This window comes from Panthera onca, chromosome X (genome assembly GCF_046562875.1).
Source record: "Panthera onca isolate mPanOnc1 chromosome X, mPanOnc1 haplotype 2, whole genome shotgun sequence".
Lineage (NCBI taxonomy): Eukaryota > Metazoa > Chordata > Mammalia > Carnivora > Felidae > Panthera > Panthera onca.
In genome coordinates, this window is record NC_138357.1 from 4,811,018 (window position 1) to 4,832,073 (window position 21,056).

At 45.5% G+C, this 21,056-nt stretch overlaps 1 protein-coding gene across 3 annotated transcripts in view; it reads right to left on the reverse strand.

The window, feature by feature from the left end:
- MTM1 (myotubularin 1) overlaps positions 1-21,056 on the reverse strand; it is a 96,757-nt gene that overhangs the window by 44,121 nt on the left and 31,580 nt on the right. For all 3 annotated transcript variants that reach the window (XM_081792664.1, XM_081792662.1, XM_081792663.1), the window contains 2 exons: positions 11,259-11,369; positions 6,834-6,935 (listed from right to left, as the gene is read on the reverse strand). In XM_081792664.1, coding sequence (XP_081648790.1) covers positions 6,834-6,935; positions 11,259-11,369 — 213 coding nt within the window. The remainder of the gene's footprint in view (positions 1-6,833; positions 6,936-11,258; positions 11,370-21,056) is intronic.

A 21,056-nucleotide genomic window follows, 5' to 3' on the forward strand; every position in this document is an offset into this window, starting at 1 on the left:
AGCAAAGGCAGGAGTCCCAGACACCTGCAAATGCAGACAGGCCCTGTCCTAAAGGTGCAGGCATTTTTAACACCCTGTCCTCCTATGCTGCTCACCGTAGCAGGCGCCACGCCATCGGTCCCCGGAAGGCTGCTAGTATCCATGGAAAAGGCTTTGAGACCCAGCTGTTTCTCTCAAAAGCACAGCCAGAGTCTCCTCTCCTGTGCCTATTCCTACTGCCCACAGGAAGGTCAAGTGTACGAAAACAAACGAGACACTGCCAACCTTTGAAACTACCTGGGTGCTGATGAGCTCACAGAGCAACAAGAGGCAGGAAACCGTGCAGTGTTCGAGAGCTTCATCTAGAACGGCACAGAAAAGTACAAAGCACAGGGACACACACCCGGGTGAGCTGTGCCACCCGGAAAGCAGGAGGCCTACGTGGGGTCAAAAGATGGAAAGAAAGCAACACCGGAAAACCATTTCTGAGGAGTATCATTGCCGCCCCTCATTCACATTTCAAGATGCATTTTGGATTTGACACACCGAAATTTAACACCTTCAATTAATCCTTTATCAAAGTACAACCGGTGGTTTGTTAAGAACAGTAACCTTATCTATATGGCATCTTTGTTTTAAGGGACTTAAAGTGTCTCACATATTATCACAATTACTTTATTAATGTTCTGGGGGAAAAAAGTGTGTTGGGGTAATCATCCTTCTTTGCACCTGCTGGGAAAATGGCGCACGACTGCACAGCTGACACCAAAAGGGCACTTATTGCATGCCAGGCACTGTTGTAAACAGTTTACATTTAATCCTCATAAAAACTCTATGGGGTAGAGACTGTTATTATCCTCATTACAGATGAGAACACTGAAGCACATAAATATTACGTGGCTTCCAAAGTTGCCAAGCAGGTATGCGACTGAGCCAGATTCAGACATGGGCGACTGGACGGCATGGCATGTACTCGTGACCCCACACCAGAAGAGCTCTGTAAACAAGTCCTCTGTCTGCCTCTCCCTCATCAGCGGCTGCCATGAACCTGGTGACCAGGTCCCAGGCTCTACTCCTTCCAGCTCTCCACTTCCCTATGAGTCTACACCCCAGGATTTTTGTCAAAACTCAAGCCGTTCACTGCAACAAAATTCAAGACAGTACAGTCTACAGTGGTAAAAACAGATGGAAGTGACTTTATTAATGCCTAAATTAAGTTAAAGAGCATTTTATTCTACATATTCTGCCATTACCTCAAAGACTGTTTTTCAAGCTTTCTAGATGATAATAAACAGAAAACCATACACATTACACTCCCCCTGACCCTGTACACACACACACACACCTCTGAAACAAACATTTGACCAAACCATATGTGCTTGTATTAGGTACTGTGCTGTTAACATTTTCTCTTCTACTCAATTTAAAAATGTTAGTTGGAAACTAATAAATTGAGTTCATGGCTCAATGATACGTTGGGATTAACAGTTACACACTCATCTAAAATTTATATTCTGTCTGGTTATCCCAACGGAGTAACAAATGAGCAAACAATAAAGGAAATCAATGAAAGAAGAATTTCGGCATGGAGCAAATCACCCCAATGATTACGTACTCTATTCTGTAGTGCTATCAGGCTCTGTTCATATGTACAATTTTTGTTCTGCCTTCAAAAAGTTAAGTCAGAAGTGTGGTCACGTTTCTTATAAAAATATATCATTTACCTAGAAGTAGCATTTACAATGCAGTTTGTAAAAATACAATTTCTAGCGTTTGTCAGGCAAAACAAAAATAAAGCAAGAAAATAAACACTTTGGCTGAAGTGGAAAATGCTACAGGAACAATGTTCAAGTCTTAATGGATTGACATAATATAGAAACAATCGAATGGGTTGGGGTCGACTGTGGGTGGCTAAACTGCTCAAGTTCAATTCATAGTTTAGGTCGCAACAACAGGTGTTGGCAAGGATATGGAGAAAGGGGAACCCAGTTACACTGTTGGTGGGAATGCAAACTGGTGTAGCCACCCTGGAAAACAGTATGGAGGTTCCCTTAAAAACAGAACTACCCTACAACGCAGCAATTGCACTGCTAGGAAGGATAGAAAGGATATAAAAATACAGATTCGAAGGGACACATGCACCCGATGTCTATGACAGCGCTACCAACAATAGCCAAAGTATGGAAAGAGCCCAAATGTCCACCGACTGATGAATGGATAAAGAAGATGTGGCGTATGTATGTATGTGTACAGACACAGACACACACACAGACACACACACACAATGGAATACTACTCAGCCACCAAAAAGAATGAAATCTTGCCATTTGCAAAGATGTGGATGGAGCTAGAGTGTATTCTGCTAAGTGAAATAAGTCAGAGAAAGACAAACACCATATGATTTCACTCACAGGTAGAATTTAAGAAACAAAACAGACGAACATAGGGGAAGGAGCAAAAAAGAGAGAGGGAAACAAACCACAAGAGACTCTTAACGATAGAGTTAAGAGGGTTGATGGAGGGAGGGGGGCAGGGGATGGGCATTAAGGAGGGCACTTGTTATCAGCAGCACTGGGTGTTGTATGTAAGTGATGAATGACTAAATTCTACACCTGAAACCAATATTACACTATATGTTAACTAACTAGAATTTAAATAAAAATTTGAAACAAATAAAAAAACAAAGTTTAAGTCCTAACGTGAACACACTGCATGGTGAAAATACTACTGAGGAAGGAGGCAAGACAGAGCCAAAGGGGTGGTCGGAAAGCAAAAAGCCCCCTAGTACACTGTTCACCCCATGGCTGGATTTGGAACCTAGGTCTCCCGGCCTCCTTACACCATTTCATGGATACAACAGCAAGATTACTTGTGGCCTCAAATGCTTACAATAAAAAAAAAATTCACTGAGATAATCTGCAGCTGATTTACCAGTTTCAACAATGTTAACAAAGTGATATTTTTCAAGCAGGGCCCTTTGTATTGTTTAATGCAATCAGGCTTAGATTAGGGCTTCCAGGAAATCCCTTTCTGGCACACTCACATTCCCCACTATGGCAGTGTGCAAACTTTTCTTTCCCTCCTGTCTCAGAGGAGTAATTTGTCCCTTCTCCTTTCCCAAACTGCCCCACCAACTGGGCTTCACCCTGTCCCCCTCAGCCTTCCCCAGGGATCCTGCTCCAGAAAGATCCCTTCTCTCTCTTGCCTTGAAAAGAGGCAAGGCTCCTCTCCCCTGCACCCAAATATATTCATTCACCTTTCTCGGGTTCTAAGTGAAACACTTCTTCCCTCAACCCGGCTGATACCCCTTTGTTTTTTAAACACCACCAACTCTTTCTTTAGATCCCTACCAACTGGCTTCTGTCTCCGCGCTCGGGCCACTTTTCCAGATTCAAAAAAGTCGGGATATGGAACAGTTCTGTATCGGGGCCACACATGTGTGTCCTATCTCTTGTGTCACATCTGTGAATAGTACGAGGTAGCAACCACTCCTCATTTGCGCCCTCTGCTCCCTGACGCCACCCAACACAGTGCCCTGAAATGAAGTCATGAGGCGGCTGTACATGTCAACTTGCAGAGCAGGAACGGATATTCCAAAAGCCACGCTAATAGCTGATCGGTTTTTAGCTGTATCTTGTATTGATTTGATGACTAGTTTAACTTTTTTTTTTTTAAGCTGACTTTTAGTGGTTAAAATTTAGAGAATGTAATTTCCTAAAACTTTGTATAAGCAATCAGGCTCACATTTTTTCTCAAGTTTGTCACTTTACTGACTTCCCAAGGAAGACGTAGTGATTTCTAGCACAGGTACAAGAGCTACGGTGAAGTACCACAGACCTGGGGAATCAACCCCTCTGGGGATTGCTCCAGTGGCAGCAACTTGCCATCCTAGGCGCCTGAGCTCCATCCACAACGTCCAGAAATGCATCCCGTTCATTTCCATAAAATGGATTTTTCCTTCACTTTCTACTAGCCCTGAATTCAATAAAAAAGCCATCATTATACAACTCCCATGCAGAAGTCATTATGCTGAGGTGAGAAAAATAAAGGCCGGTCCCCGCCTTGATAAGCCCATAGTAGAGCAGGAGGTAGGCAATTACTACATAATTATTACGTAAGGCAGACTGAGGTAAGTGCTTTAATGGAGGGACCTGCAAAGTCTAACAAGTGAGAGGCCAGACCAACCCTACAGGGGGCGGTGAGGGATGCACACAGTATGTAAAAGGACTTAGGGCTGAGCGAGGTGGTGGAGGATGGGCTTTAAAGAGACAGGAAGCCTGCTGGTAAAGGGGATAGAAAAACCAAAGACTCCACGCTGAGAAAGCTCCATGTATACCAGAGGAGCACACGGTGGAGCACAGGGTATAAGCCACGGGAAGTCACTGAGCATTTTGTGTGTGCGTGTGTGTGGAGAGTGGGACGCACTTCCACTAAAAACAACTGGCAGCACCGTGAAGAGTAAATTGGAAGGAGAGAAAGTGAAAGAACAGAAGCCAGTTAGGAAGCATGGCTTAAAAGAGGAAGCACAAGCAGAAATGGGAAGAAATATGTGAGAGTTACTAGTAAGTAGAACCTCTAAGATTTGGAATGGATGTAGCTATGGGTGGCAAGGCAGCAAGGGAATAAGACAGTTGACTACAAACTCTCGAACCTGAGCAAGTGAGGATCCTCCCGATTGAGGGACATGTAGGCTGAAGAACAGGTCTGGTGAGCTGCAAAAAGTCGGGAGAGACAACAAGCTTGTGATTCTCATGGACTTCCACAGGAAGATGTTTAAGAATTAGGCTTGTTAGATTCACTGGAGGCCAGCATCAGGGCTAGATTTTGAAATCACCAATATAGCAGTGGCGGCCTACACTACAGGACGAAACAAAACCATCAAGGCAAAGTGCGTAACAGGAGAAGGTGTCTGAGAGCAGACCAGCACCGAGATGGTCCACCAAGGAAAAGACAGAGGCAGTGGAGACTGGGAAGGGCAGTCAAGTTGGCAGAATAACACAGAAACCAGGACTTGCTAGAACGGGTGCTCAAAACTGGTGAATTCTGAGGGAAGATCAAACAGAATAAAGACTGAAGTGAGCCACTAGATTTGGCCAGTAAGAGCCTGAGTTCCAAAAAGGTACCTGCAATAAAGGTAGATACTGGGGGCACCTGGGTGGCTCAGTCAGCTGAGCGTCCGACTTCGACTCAGGTCATGATCTCACGGTCTGTGAGTTCGAGCCCCGCGTCGGGCTCTGTGCTGACAGCTCAGAGCCTGGAGCCTGCTTCGGATTCTGTGTCTCCCTCTCTCTCTCTGCCCCTCCCCCACTCATGCTCGCTCTCTCTCTCTCTCTCACTCTCTCTCTGTGTCAAAAATAAACATTAAAAAAAATTTTTTTTAAAGGTAGATACTGAAATGGGCTGGAGGAATGAATAAACTGGAGAGGAGAACAGACTATTCTTTCCAGAACTTTGGATGGAGGTGAGAGATGGGACAGTAGTTTAGGAGAAAGTTGGTGTAACAGCTGACTTTTTAGGGGAGTATACCCTAAAAGAGACAAAAGATGCCAGAGAGATGGACTTATAGGAGCAAATTTCTGATTATTTCGGGCCAGATATGCAAAGCCTAAGACAGAACACACTCCCTAACTGAATTTTCGTGGATTAGACTTACATTCACACGTTCATATTCCAAAGATGTGTTCCCATAAAACTCTATTAGCCCTAATAGTTAAGGAAATTGTTTAGTTCTTAAATAGGTTTTCAAACCCACATTTAATCAAAAACTGAGAAAAGGTTGAAAACGTGTTCAACTCTGTATCATTACATTTGTTTAAAGCATTACATGTGAATCTGTAATCAACACATGACTCATGAGTTCTTCATATCTTTCTAGACCTCCAGTCTTTGTATAATTGTCCCTTCCATCAACCATGAATTTCCTTCGGCCAAAACAACCGTCGATGAAATCTGGGAAGAGAGGAACCTTGTCTCACTAGAAAAAAAAAAAAAAAAAAAAACAAACCTCAGGCCTCTATTGCCAAAAAGCCCTAAAAGACGGCCTCAGGGAGAAAGGCTACATTACAAATGATCTCCTTCAGGGGCACCTGGGTGGCTCAGTCGGTTGAGCGTCCAACTCCAGCTCAGGTCATGATCTCACGATTCGTGGGTTCGGGCCCCACGTTGGGCTCTGTGTTGATAGCTCGGAGCTTGGATGGAGACTGCTTCAGATTCTGTGTCTCCCTCTCTCTCTCTCTCTCTCTCTGCCCCTTCCCTGCTCATGCTGTTTCTCTCTCTCTGTCTCTCAAAAATAAACAATTATTAAAAAGAAAACAAAAATCAAATGATCTCCTTGATCCCCTTGTCTACGCAGTGGCATACTCATCCTAGACTCAAAGCAAAGGCACTTATTTATATTTATATTTATATTTATATTTATATTTATATTTATATTTAAATTTAAAGAATTACTTCCTTGCCGTCCCCGTAGCAGGTGTTTGCCTCCAAGTTTGCTTAGACTAGAGCAGGGAAGGAGAGGGGAGAAGAGGTGCAAGCCAGGCACGATGGAGAAAGGAAGGTGCCGACGGTCCGCCTCGCTACCTCATGCCTTTTAAAGAGGGTGAGCCAAGGCGGGGGGCGCCCTGGGTGGGGGGAGAGCACAGGCTGCCCAGGGTGATGCTCCAGTCACCTGGGGTGAGCCATCCCACATGGACTAGCGGAGGAGAGGCCTGCTCCCCCCCACCCCCGGAACAATTCAATCATCTTTAATAAACGTCCTGGCATATGTATCATGCCGGGAAGTACAGCACAGAGCGTAAGATGAAAGAGTAGACTCCCAACAGCCCCCCAGTGCTGGGGAGAACCCTGGAATTTACCAGACTGTGTGCCAGGGGAAAGGCGTATCTCGTGAGAATGTCAAACATATCCCTTCTGCTGTGGCCTTCCTGTTTCAGCGCAAACCTCAGGTTCCTCATGTCCTAGGGGGCAGACAGATTCGACAGTTCAGTCTTCAAATAAAGTGACATTCCTTAGCAAAAAATCTATTCAACTAAAGGAGTGGAAGATTCACTTACCTGAAAGGACAATTAATCGAGATTACTAAGAAAATCACTTTGGTTTGTGTGGTATTTTGAAATATCCAGTTTAAGAACACCTTAAAACACTCCCCATCGTAGTCACGAATGTAAAAACAAAGCAACTAGTGCTAAAAAGAAGACAGAGCTACAATCATTTTGTAACGAGAAAAATCACACCCTGCCTTGCACACCCTCTACGGTGTCTATCCGCTCCAACTGGCTGCTGCGGTATTTTCATCACAAAAGAGTGTTTTATTCATAGAACTTTTCAAATGTGTACCTGCTATCACATGTAATCTCAAAATTGTCAAATGTGTCAGGAAAACACGGAAGCTTTCTCCCTCTGCTTCCTGCTACTTTCAAGTCTAACAGTTCAGGAAATGCTTGGCACGGTAAGTGCTCATGCAAAGCAACGGGACATATTCTTCCTATCGAGTTGACTTGCACAGAGTTCCAGATAAACCACAGTGAAGGACTCCTATGCTTCCAGGAACTAAAAATCAATGCTCAAACCTGGATTGTAAAAACAGCTTCTAATATGTAGCTCTTTGATAAGAAAACCTTCTTTTAAACCAAACCCAAACCAAAAGTGCTCCCTTATATATCAAGTTGTTTTTATAGAACATTCTGTCTTCTCTTTGAAGTGAGGGGTTTTAGGCTGTCTCTTAAGTTGATCATGGTGTTGTGACCAAGTGATGGCTGAGCACTAAAACCGGCACATTCTGCACTGTGCTTTCAGCTACAAAAAAAACGAGCCCTGTGCTGGACCCTGGGGTACTTCGTCTTGGACATCACCATCTTTATATTTGTTTCAAAGTGCTTTTTCATTTATTATCTCAGGAGCACATTTAAAGCTTCGTAAGTCTTTGGCATGAAGGACTAGCAAGCTCCTTGCCATATAAAAGACATCCCAGAATGCCACTGGCAGCAGAGGCGGTATAAAGAACTGGACCCTAAGACCTCTGATGAGTGACCCAAGATTGCTCACTCTGTACACAGATGGCATCTGCCGGGCCTTGCCAGCTACAGGATTCTGTGCTTTTGTTTTTAAAAGCACATAACTGAATAAAATCCAAAAGCCGATTCACAACATATTCCAAGAAAACTGGGTTATTAGTTGCTGGCTCGTGATGCGAAGAAGTAGTCAAATAAAAGGGAATAATCATCTCACTGGGATGACATGGTTTGAAAGGGTCTGCAACCGAGCCATGAGCACAGCCCTGGATCGCCAAGGATCCGCAAGGCTGAAAGACCCGCACAGAACTTCCCTCCTAACAGCCCGGGGTCAGATGATAATGTCGGAACCTCACTGCTCTTCACCCCTTGGCCAGAAATTAGACCATTTCTGGATAACCATTTATTTTGATCTATCAGTGATTCAAACAACTACTTGCACTGTGCCAAAGCACAAGTGATTCAAGCAACTTCTTGTTGCCATCTGATTCAGATGTAATTAAAGGACAGAAAGAATTACTACCTCATCTTGCCAACAAGAAAATTGAAACGGAAAAGGCAACTGACTCACAGGCAGCAGCTCACCAAATCTGCAAGAGAAATATGAGCCGATCCTAAGTGGTAAGTTCCACCTGGTCTCCTGAGAGCCTGACTTGTCAGGGAAGAGGCACCTGACAAAGAGCCTTGTGGCAGAAGAACTGGACGGTCAGACCCTCGGCCTGTTTGACAAGTGGGTCCTGTGATGATCCACCAAGCCTCGCTGTAGTAAGTGAGTCCAAGTGAACATCCCCCCATTGCACCAACACCGAGGGGCTGATTTACGGACACATCATTTCTATAACGCATTTCTATAGAAACAACACCCATCACCGCTGACCTCGAAATACCACGCTGTCTTTAAAGCGAGTAAACGGGGGTGCGGCATGGAAGAAGAGAGGAGGTTCTGTGATGGTAAGGTTTGGCTTGCTCTTTTTTTTTTTTTCCTTAAGGCTCCAAGGTGTCAGCAGGGGCTCCTGTGGCGCCTGGTTAAAAATTCGCATATTCAGAGCTATGTTCTCCTCTGCTGCTAGATGACACCCACTGGGACTTGCATCCCCAGGGTGAAAGACGCTGCTGGCAAGCCAAATTCCCCACGTGCAGAGCCGATAGGACCAAATTTGGGGGGCTCAGAACTACCCATGTCAGTAGAGTAACAGCTGCACGATGCTTCTTGATGCCAGCTGGAGCTGACCTCCGAGACAGAAGCATCCGCCTTGGACCCAGCAGGGTCCCTTTCTATCACCTTCAGGTCTGTTCTATGAACATGGGATTGGACTCTTGAGACATCGCCATTCCCAGGGAGAGAACGGAATTAAGAGGCTGAGCCACAAGTGTTCTAGGCCGTCATCTTTGGGCTGAACGCTAATACTGAGAAACGTGTGTAACATTTGCAAGTGATGCCTGGTGGAGTTGTTCCTAAGCTCTTTGTTTTTATAATAAGCAGTCAAAGGGGGAAATGTGCTCTGTCTTATTAATTTTGGGGGGACTAATGTTTAAATACAAAATTCTTCCTACTGATAAGGCAACAAATAGGACTTTTAAAAAAATTCTATCAGAATGAAAGTCACTTTCAAAACTGTCGATAGAGCAACCCCATTTTCTCTTGAGTACTGTAATAGGAAACTCTATACTCCCATGGATCCTTTTATGCAAAATACAAAAACCTTCCTTAAAAGTAAATTCTTGTATTTCTAGGCCCCAAAGTGAAGACAGTAGCTGGGATCCTAAATAAGGAATTTAAGGTAGCTTGGATTAAAACAAAAACCAAAAACCACTTGCAACTACTTGGATGGAACTGGAGGGTATTGTGCTAAGCAAAATTAGTCAGAGAAAGACAAATATCATATGACATCACTCATATGAGGACTTTAAGAGACAAAACAGATGAACATAAGGTAAGGGAAGCAAAAATAATATAAAAACAGGGAGGGGGACAACACAGAAGAGACTCTTAAATATGGAGAACAGAGGGTTACTGGAGGGGTTGTGGGAGGGGGGATGGGCTAAATGGGTCAGGGGCATTAAGGAATCTACTCCTGAAATCATTGTTGCACTATAGGATAACTTGGATGTAAATTTAAAAACATTAAATTAAATTTAAAGAAAAACACCAAAAAAACCCCCCAAAAAACAAAAACAAAAACAAAGCCAAGGTGGGGAGTGATGGAGAATTTCAGTTCAGGTCTAATGGTGACACAATCCTTTGCTTTGTGATGGAGTGTACTAGTCTTCATCTTTTATAAACTGGAGGTAATAAAACAAATGTACCACATTCATCATCAAAACAAAATCATAGGAGATTAGTTTTAAGAAATCAAAGTGCCTGAGCAAAGGCCACACCTTCCAGATATAGCTGTGAGAACCACTGGGACAGATGACCTCCAAACCCCTTCTAGCTCTTTCTGGGATTGGCCATTATTCTCTTCTATTCTGTTATTATTCTATTTTATTACTCGATTCAGATTGTAGTCTTCTGATCCTTAATCCCTGGAAAGGAAGTTTTCTTTCCAGAAGGTTTATCCTGTTGTTTGCAAAATGACCATCTCATTGTATTTGGATCCCAACCTTGCCATTTGTTGGGTGATCTTAGCTCAGTTACTTAACTCTTCTTATGCTCAGGCTTCACAACTATAAAGTGGAGACACCACTGTCCATCTCCGAGCATTGCCCTGAGGACTGAACGGAAAGCACCTAGCACGTGTGTGGACTAACACAGAGGCTCACTGAAGCGTTACTATTACTGCTGAGTGAATTTTGTTACCATTAAATCCCTGCCACCCACCACACCAAAGCAACATGGTAGACCACTGTTAGAGAGGTTGTTAGAGGCGCAGCCTGTTCACAGAGGGTAGAATCTCTTGCATTTCTCTTTCCTTTCAGGGTGTGAAGATGTCCAGCTGGCAACACATCACGTAAAGGGACACCAGGAGCAGACTTGGGCAAAGACTAGAGAGTGTGAAAATTCTATCTATGAAGTTTTCTTCCTATTCAGTCAAGCTGACAGAAGGACAGGTGTTAGTCCTCACACATGCTGACAACAGCAGGACTCTTTCATAGGAACTATTTCCCCAGGAGGTTTTGGAAGCTTGATCCCGAGGAAGAACCATTCTTTCTAGGGCCTTAGAGGAATAAGGGTCTTTGATTATTTTTTTCTAAGTCCCCATTGACCTTTACTTATCATTCAACAGTAATGTGTCTTTTTTTCACACAAGAAAGTACTGAATCTCTTACTTTACAAGTAATATCTAGACCATAGGAATTTTCTCCTCTACTTGTCGCGCCTCCCATTTTTTCAATTCTGGAGATCACACCCAGAGGAACGTCAAGTATTAGAGCAGAATCCTGTAATGGACAAAAACGCAAAAGTCAATATCTCTGTCAGTATCATTAAAACATCAAAAACGTCTGTTAAAAAAAGAACATATGCTTTAGGGCATTTTACCTTGGCCCTTTTACCACTTTTTATAAACAAAAATAGGATACAGATCACACGTGAAAGAGCATTACAATAGCCAGTTATACAATCGAAATGCATCCCCAAACATGTGCCATTCTGCATCGCCTATAGAATAAAGACTAAACTCCCAGGCACACAATTTCAAGGGCCCCATGGTGTCACATCCACCTGGTCTCTGCAGGCCTTTTTCCCACACCGTTCTGCACTCCGGCGAAGTGAATACCTTCAGCAGTCCTCAAACACGGCACGGTGTTCTCTTTGCCCTGGATCTTCTATCCTTCCCAACTACCAGATGTCTTCTCCCCGTGGCTCAAGCCCTGGCTCAGCAAACATCACCTCTAACAAAGCATTGCTTCCTAATTAGAGTTGACCACTCCCTCCTCCGAAGTTCTAGAACACTTGATTCAGATTGCTGCTACGTCACTTGCTTCACTCTGCCGAAATTCATAGGTCTATATTCCCCACGCTAGAAACCAGACATCTGGAAGGAGCGCCTAGTTTAGGCAGGGGCGCACTTCACGAAGTAGAAGGGCCTGAGTGCATAGCCGTGCCTCTCCATCATTCCTTCCCCACCGCTGGGTGCGAGGGGTCCATACAACTGCTGGCAAGACAGAACCACATTAGTGAAGTCACACCACAAGCATCACGAGACGACGGCAGCCGCCATGCACGAAGAAACCCGCCTGTGCCAGGTGTACAGGGGCATCGTGCACGCCATCTTTCTGATTTTGTCCTCACAACCATTCCAGATGCTGGTGTACTACTCCCGGTTCCTGACATGGCAATCAAAGCTTTCAAAAGCTTCTGTGGCTTGCTTAGGAAATACGGGGAAGGGCTGACATTTGAGCCAAGCTCTGGGAACACGCATCAAAAGAGCCAAATGCTCCTGCCCTCTGACTCTTAAGCATTCTTAAGAGCTTGGCTCCAGCTATCGCACGACAGGAAGAACACTGTATACGTGAAGATGCTCAATGGAGCCGGAGGTGGACATCGGGGTGGAGAAAATTACCACTCGTCAATGTGATGGACTAAGCATGCAGCTACTAAAATAATTACAGTACGTGGAAAAATAAGCTTACGTGGGAAGCAGCAGCATACAAACTACACGGGCTACAGTAACGTAAAAGCCACATGGACAAAGGGAGACCTACACAGGTTTTTTAAATCCAATACTTCCTTTATTGCGGTGATTACTTTGATAATAAAGAAAATGTTTTAAAGGTGCTCACTGAATTTTCATTCTTTAGAAGATATCCTTTTGGGGGATACAAGGAAAGCTGAAGTTTTACTTCCAATCCTTCTCCTTTATATAACAGAAAAACTAAGCATTTCTTTATAAAATATGAATACAGCTTATAGGTATCCTAAAAATTCAAAAAGTCTAAGAATGTGGTACATCCATGCCATGGAATACAACCCAGCTACAAAAAAGGATGAACTATGGACACACACACCAACCTGGAAGGCTCTTCGGAGCATCATGCTTGAGTGGATGAGGCCAATGTCCAAAGGTCACACACTATAGGAGTCAACTTAGGACATTCTTGAAGTGACAAAATTGTAGAGATGGAGAACAGAGGAGTGGTTGTCAGGGGTCGAGGGGAAGGAGGGTGTGGCTATACAGGGGCAGCATGAGGAAGTTCTTTCACACTGGCAAAATGGCTGCTTTTCTTGATTGCTAGTGCGTGGTTACGTGATACATGGGATCAAATGTCATAGGATTGTATGCAGAAACATGAAAACATGAGTGCATGAAACACGGGTGAAATTCAAGTAGTCAGGGTCTCAGTCGACTGTATTGTGCCATAAATTTCCTGGTTGTGATCAAGCAGCATAGTTATTGGAGGGGCTATCGGTATTGTACTAGTTTTCCAAGTTCTTGAGTGTTCATAATTATTTCAAAATAAAAAGGTAAAGGAAACGTAAGAGCACAGTTATCACAGTGTAGAGAAAAGAGCACAAGCTCTTATGTTGCACAAAATTGGTTCAAAGTAGAGCTTTGGCATTTATTAGCTGAATGGCTTTGGCAAGTGATGGTACCTCTTGGCCACATTTTCCTGTCAAGTAGGGATGATTAAAGATCACGGACTTAAGCACCTGGCATGGTGCCTGTCATTTGGTAGCTACAAAACAAAGGAAGTTATTATTACGTGAAGACTATTTTAGCATTTGGAAGATATAACTGTGCTCTACAAATGTGGATCAGTACGCCCTTGCAAACAGCTAGAGGTCTCTTTGTACCCATAAGGACACAGGTTATAGTTGTTGCCATGGGGAAAGACACCTCGCTACATGACTCAAACCCAAGTGTCTAGAGAAAAGGAGACAGTACTCAGTAACTGTACGTTCGTAGCTGCATATTATAACGTATTTACCTCTCCATACAATCTAGTTATTGAAAACTATCAGGGGTGCCGAAGTGCCTCTGTTGGTTAAGCGTCTGACTTCAGCTCAGGTCATGATCTCGTGGTTTGTGAATTCGAGGCCCGCATTGGGCTCTGTGCTGACAGCTCAGAGCCTGCAGCCTGCTTCGGATTCTCTGTCTTCCCTCTCTCTCTCTGCCCCTCCCCGGCTTACACTCTGTCTCCCTCTGTCTGTCTCTCTCTCTCTCTCAAAAATAAATAAAAAAATACTTAAAAAATTAAGAATAACATAAAATAGAAGCACACGATCAGGCAGTCTGTTTAGACTGAGATTTAGGAGTGTCCAACTATATGCTTAAATACCAAACTTACAGTTAGATCTAAAAATACACAGATGAGATACTAAATAAAAGTCTCATACTCTAACATCAACAAGGAAGCAAGAATGCAACCAAAAAAGTAAAAAAATTTAAAGTGAGAGGAGACCTCACTGTCCTTTGTCCTTGTATGGAGGAAACTCTATAGCTCTGACTATCCTGACCCAACAGAAAAAAGGACACTGAGGAGAACCAGCCAGTTCCTGACCAAAGACACCCATAGTTTAATGAGGCTACTTGCCATGTTCTCCCCGAGAGACAGGTTCAAGATCAGATAACCCAGCAGGCCAAACTGGAAGATCCAGGAATAGAAAAATTAGCTTAACTCTGTAGAAACCTGAGTTGTTACTATCTAAATATCATTAAATATTTAAGAATTCTCAAAGGCCCGTTCTAACTCAAAATTCTATACATTTAAGGATCTAAAATAGTGGGGAAGTAAACAGAACACGAACTCTGCAGAGATGCAAGCATTTACTGTCTTTCTCGAGTGTGTACAGGGTAACAGAAGCCACACTGGATGCCGGGAGCCACGGAGACAATATGCAAGCACCACCCTCACGGAGCCCAGGGCACAGACTGGGAGAGAACACACAGGTACCCAAATAGCCATGCCGCCAGGCCGCAAGTACAAGAGCCACAAAAACCAAAGCAAACCACCCACATCCAGACAAATGGGCTGAGAGGTCAGAGGAGGGCAAAACAATTTCCTATCGGTTGGGTCTCCTGAAGGTTCTGGGGCAATGGCGATGTGAAAAATGATCCTTACAGGATGGAATGATAGCAGCTGGGAGATCTGCCTTCCAAACACAGGTAACAGTGACATCAGCTACACATGTGGGAAAGTATGGGGATTTTGCAGGGGAAAAAAAAAAAAAAAGCAAGCGGGTCAGGTTTACAAAAGGATGGCAGGGGAATTCCCTGGGGAGCACCCCAGGGCTCGGATTGGGGTGAATGGGATCCATGAAATGTTTTTTGAGAAGAGAAGACAATGAGCCACTGGGGACGCATCAACAATGACTCAGATTTAGGCCCAGATGAGAGATGTGGTCCCACAAAGAGACGTAAAGAACACAAAAGGGGTTCTAGAGAAAGATTAACATGGTCACTTTGAGATACACTGGGCTGGAGGTTATGGTAAATTAATCAAGTATAGATAACCAGGAGGCAGCTGGAAATACAGAACTGGGAGAGATTCCAAAGGCCCCTTGAACTCAGAACGTCCAGAACTAATCATGTGATGTTTCTCTCTCCCAATTACGTCTTCCCATCTCAGTGGCTGGTGCTCCATCCACGCAGTTACAAAAGCTGGAAACCTAGGAGTCATCCTTGACATCCCCTTCTCTGTTATCCCTCATCCGGTCTCCCACGTTTATCTCTTAAATCAATCTTGAGTCCGTCAACCCCTCTCTACTTCTAGCAGCAACTTCTCTGGGCCACTGGAATAGGCACAGCAGCCTCTTTGCATGGACCGTTGCTCCCCTTAGAGTCTGCCCTCCACACAGCTGATCACTTACAAAAGTCAGTCTGAGGCTGTATCATTCCTTTGCTTAAAGCGCTTCCAAAACTTCTCACTGCTCAACTCCAAACACCTCCATCCTTAACGGGATCTACCAGGTCTCAGCCATCTGGCCCCCAACCCCTCTCCCTCCCGCTCACTCTTTGCCGTTCTTCCCACCACCAACCCAGCCACCTGCTTGCTCCTTGGTCCATGTTCCCTTTGCTCTCAGGGCCTCTCACGGGCTGTTCTCTCTGCCCATTGTCTCCCACCCAGTCTCTGCCAAACATCTAGGGAATCCCTATTCATTGTTTTCTTTCCTTTCTTTTCTTTTCACATTCATTCTTCAGATCAGGGGTGAAGCATCATTTTCTCAGGACAATTTCCCAGGCTCCTCAAACAACTGCACTCCTGTGCTACTCACAAGCAACACAACAACTTGTTGTCATATACCTGGTATGAGTATCTGATTAATGCCTGGCAGTCCCATCAAAACTAAAGCTTCATGAGGGAGAGACCGTGTCTGCTGTGCACACCACTGGATCCTAGCATCTGGCACAGTGCTCGACACACGGTGGCCTCTCGAATGGTCAACAAATAAGGAATGAAAGATTAGGACTAGAGCTATAGAACCGGAGAGCAACTGACAGCTGAGAAAGAAGCAAACTCTGGGGACAATATATATCTAGGAAGTAAGAAGGAAAAAATGGGTGGTAATAAAGGCAAAATGGCAGACGTGGGGGAAGACCCAAGAAATATGGAGAAAATTACAGAGGAAAGAAAGAGTAGTCAACAATATCCGTCACTGCACAGAAGTTAAAGAGTTGAGAGCTTAGGGTGCCTGGGTGGCTCAGTCTGTTAAATGTCTGACTCTTGATTTTGGCTCGGGTCATGATCTCACAGTTTGTGAGACTGAGCCCCACATCGGGCTCTGTGCTAACAGTGCAGAGCCTGCTTGGGATTCTCTCTCTCCCTCTCTCTCTCTGCCTCTCCCCTATGCTCTCTCTTACTGTCTGCCTCAATCTCTCTCTCTCTCTCTCCCTCTCTCTCTCACTCTCCCAAAATAAATACACTTTTAAAAGGAGCTGAGAACTCAACCAAGCCCACTTGGAATTGAGCACTGAAAGAGGACTTTCAATAGGGAACAGAAGTCAGACCACAAAACACGAAGGAGTTAACAGTCTGGAGGTAGAAGCAGTGAGTGTGGACTAATTTTTAAAGAAGTCTCCTAAAGAAGGGGAAGAAAGAGGATGGTAGTATTGGGGCAGGGGGGGTAGCAGGGATCCAAGACATAGAGACGTGAGCAGGTCTGTGGGGCCGGGTGGGGACAAAGGAGCCAACAGACACCACAACTGGAAGACAGAGAATGACTGAGGGGGCACTACACTCCAGAGGAAGTAAAAGAGGAAAGGAAAAAAGGCTCAAGTAGAGGAATTTTGTTTTCAAAAAGGCAACTAGTCCCTTCCTCTCAGATGAGAGGAGGAAAGGATGGGTGAAAACAGACAGATATCAGTGGGTAGTGGCGGGGGGGGGGGGGCAGGTAAGCAGCTCAAGGAGGAGGGCTTTTACCTGTTCAGCAGAACAAGAGAGGCAGTCCGCTAAAGAACATGGAAGGTTTGTCAGTGACACAGTGGGGGACGGAAGAAGTCAACCTGAAATCCAAAGAACTGCCCAGGCGGGAGGAGACCCTGAGGTTTGAAAGCCTGTACTTGTAAAGGGACTAATGAATTAAATCTACTATGGGACTTGCACAGCAGGGTTCAGTAGCCCACAGACTCTCAAGTTTGGGGACTAGAAAAGTGGGAATGATATGGCAACAAGGGGCAAGGGAACCGAAGGTGGCAGCCGGCATTGTTTTAACTAACGACAGCATTCATTTTGCAGCAGCAGTGTAAGAGGATTCAAGACTGAAGTTTAGCAGAATACCTACAGCGCAGGTCCCACGCTCCCGCTGACTTTCCTACTTATAGACACAAGAGAATGTTTTATTATTACAGTCTTTTTTGCATTATTTCAGCTCCCTTAAAACAAAAACAGGTGCTAAATCTATTAGCCTGAGGAACCCAAGAAAGAACAATCTTGAAAAGCCTCCAATGGACTTTCTTGAAAAGAAAAGTATTATAGGAATCCTTGTCAGTCATCCTTGTAATGAATGAGACGGGCCTTCCCTCTGGGAAAGAATACATATGTGGCTCTGACTGTCCATACCACAAGGCAAGGGTGGTGTCCGAGGCTTACACCTCCAGTTGCAGCCAGTGACGGAGACCACAGAACCGAAGTGCTCCCACTCTTGTTAAAACACCCAGCTTCCAGCTGGCACGATACCCGGCACCTGCCCAAAGCTCATTTCAGAACTGCGTATTTGAGAGACAGATTCTGACAGACACACCGCCATCCATTCATCTTTCTCCAAGTCCTGTCTGTACACTGACTGGTAAACCATCGAAAAGCTAAGGAAATGGACCTCATTTTTCTAGTCCCTCAAAGAAATACATTTACCAAGTAAAGATGAACGTGTGTCCCATATCCTTATAGAGGGTCTTAAATGGGACTGAAGAATGTTTGGGTAATACTCTGCCTGGAGAATGGAATCACTGTGTTCCTTTCAGAGAGATTTGTCCTTGAATTTAATCCAGGAAGAACACACTATTTCTGACTTAACCATCAGAAAATGGAAGGTGTGTGCACAACATGTTTCTCATCTCATCAGCATTGCTCAGTTGGAAGGCCCAAAACCCTGTATTCGTCTAGCTGCCATGCATCCGCTGTAGTCCATTCTAGTTTAGAAAGGGGTGTGTGGGTGACCAGGAGCAAGAAATACCAACTTTCAAGTGGGATTACCTCCGCAGCAAAGGGGAGATGGGGTTTCTTCAGCTGGGTGGTGGATCCATAGATGTTTAGGGTATTCTTTATAAACTTTCTATCTTCAATATTCCAAAACAATTTTCTAGTAGAGATGAATGCGTGCTCTAGGTGAAAAAAACTGGCCTGAACGCATGTCCAGAACAGAAAGCACAGGGCTTAGTCGGCGGACAGTGAGTAGGGCACCTGAGCCAGAGCGCAAAGTGGGCACACCAGACAGAGGTGGGAAGGTGCCCCTAATTCCCTGGCTAAGGCACTGGAAATGAGGGAGGAAAGGAGCCGAGCCTCTGAGGAAGGGGAGGGGCATGACTATAAGGATGTCTTTGGGGGCCAGAGAGAAGGGAGTGGGGAGAGGCTGCGGGTAGGGAAGCTGATGTGTAGCCCCACCAGCAGACTGGGACAAGACCTTGGACTAAGGTGGGGCACAGCACGCGTGAAGAGGACTATGGAGAAGGGAGGGGAGGGGTAGGGATCCCAGGATGACTGGAAGACAAGCAGTGCCACCCAGAGAAGCTAGAGCACCAGGAAGGAAGGAACTGGGGAGGGAGGCAGAGCTGAAGGCCCCCACCTCGGTCCAGGTATCTGGGATGGCGGGTGAAAAGGCAAGAGGTCTCGAGCGGGCAGCAAGGAATGAGAAAGGGGCCAGAAGACAGGTGGCACTCGAAACCAAAGGAAGCCCAGGGATGACCAGGGAATCGCTCTGCCTGTCAGTTGCGGCCAGATGGGGACAGCGTGTGGGAAGGAGCATCGCCAGCAGGGAGCGGAGTTCTCTGCAGCCAGGGAGCAGGGGAAGCCCTGGGGAGGGAGACTGGAGACAAGCCCGCTGTGCCAAGGCCTGGGAGGTGGAAGGAGCGAGATGCCGATCAGACTGGCATCTCCACAGAATCGGTTCCCACCAGGGCTCCCAGTGACCTAATGACCACCCTCTGTGGCCTCTGCTCACTCTTTCTCCCACTGAGCCTTGCAGCATTCCGTCCGTGGTCTGCTCCCTTCCTGAGTCTTTTCTCTTCTATACCAACTTCCACCAAAGCCTTTGCTCACATTTTCTACTGCTGAGACTGCCGCTTCTCTTCCATGCTGGCACTCCCCCGTTTCCTGCCCCCCCCCCCACCAAGAATGCTCGTGCTCCCCAGGGTTCTCGCCACAGGCCGCATGTCCTTGTCACATCTTCTTCTCAGGTAATCGCATGGATGTATGCGGTGTTCACCAATACTGATGTTGCTAACAACTTCGCAAGTTTCAGAGTCACGCTTCCAACTGCTTCAGAGACATCTCTACCCAGTGGTTGTACGGTGATCAAGTCCACGTGTTCTGAGAGCCCCAGGGGCTTCTCTCACGCATGTTCCTTCTCCTGTGAGGTTCATTTCAAAGGCAAAGGATCACAGGCATCATTCGCCACCTGAGGTCCTTCCTCCAACTCCTGCCTCCAAAGGGCCACCCTATTCTCCTGAACCTTCCACGCTGTTGCCTCCTCCTGGCGCAACGGTGACCTTGTGAGGCCCGGGATGCTCACCTGGACAGCTGACTTTTCCATTGCTCTCCCTCCCTCCAGTCTCCTTCCCTAATCCATCAGACACACTGCAACCTGACATCCCTTCCAGAAACCCACATCCACCAGGTGGTTGTCCACAGAAGGTGGGCGCTGACACGTGACTTGCGAGACTGTTGGGGTGCACCTTTTTTCCAGTATCATCTCCTGCCACCCTGCTCCCCTCCATCTCCAACAGACAACTCATCTGTTTTACAGTATGTGGTCTTCTCCATATTGTCATACAAGTGATAGGGAAACTCTCTACCTGATGTGCTCCTCCCTCTCTTCCCTCCTGTCCAGGAAATTGTTAGCATTCGTCAAGACTCAGTTCAAATATCACCTCCTCTACAAAGCATGCTATGAGTCATCACACAGTTAATCACCCTCTCCCTCGTAACCTCGTGGCATTATGCAACCACTGCGGGCTTTGTCATATTACACCCCAATTACTCGTTTTTGAGTTGTTCACCAAGTTCAGTGTTAGTTCACCATGCTGCTTGCTGAAGGTTCTGGAATAAAGGTATGAGCACATGAACAAAGGGTTACTTTGCTTTTCTCACCCACTATAGCACTTGAACCCAGTGTTCCTGGAAGGGAAGCTGAAGCAGTCTTCCCCATGGTGGTGTACTGATTATAGACTATTATGTGCCTAAAGTGTCCCCGCTGTGGTCACAAGATCGACCCCAAGCCAAATTCCTGAACACCCTCAAGGTCAAAAGGGGACTATGAAATTTCCAAACTCCAGAAGCAATGTTGGTATTCAAGATGCCATGATTTAGCGGGGCCTACATTGAGGTCAAACCACAGTGACAAGGGCGCCTGAGCGGCCCAGTTGGTTGAGCGTCTGACTCTTGGTTTTTAAATTTTTTTTTATTAGTTTTCTTTATTTTTGAGAGGCAGAGAGAGACAGAGCACATGTGGGGGAGGGGCAGAGAGAGAAG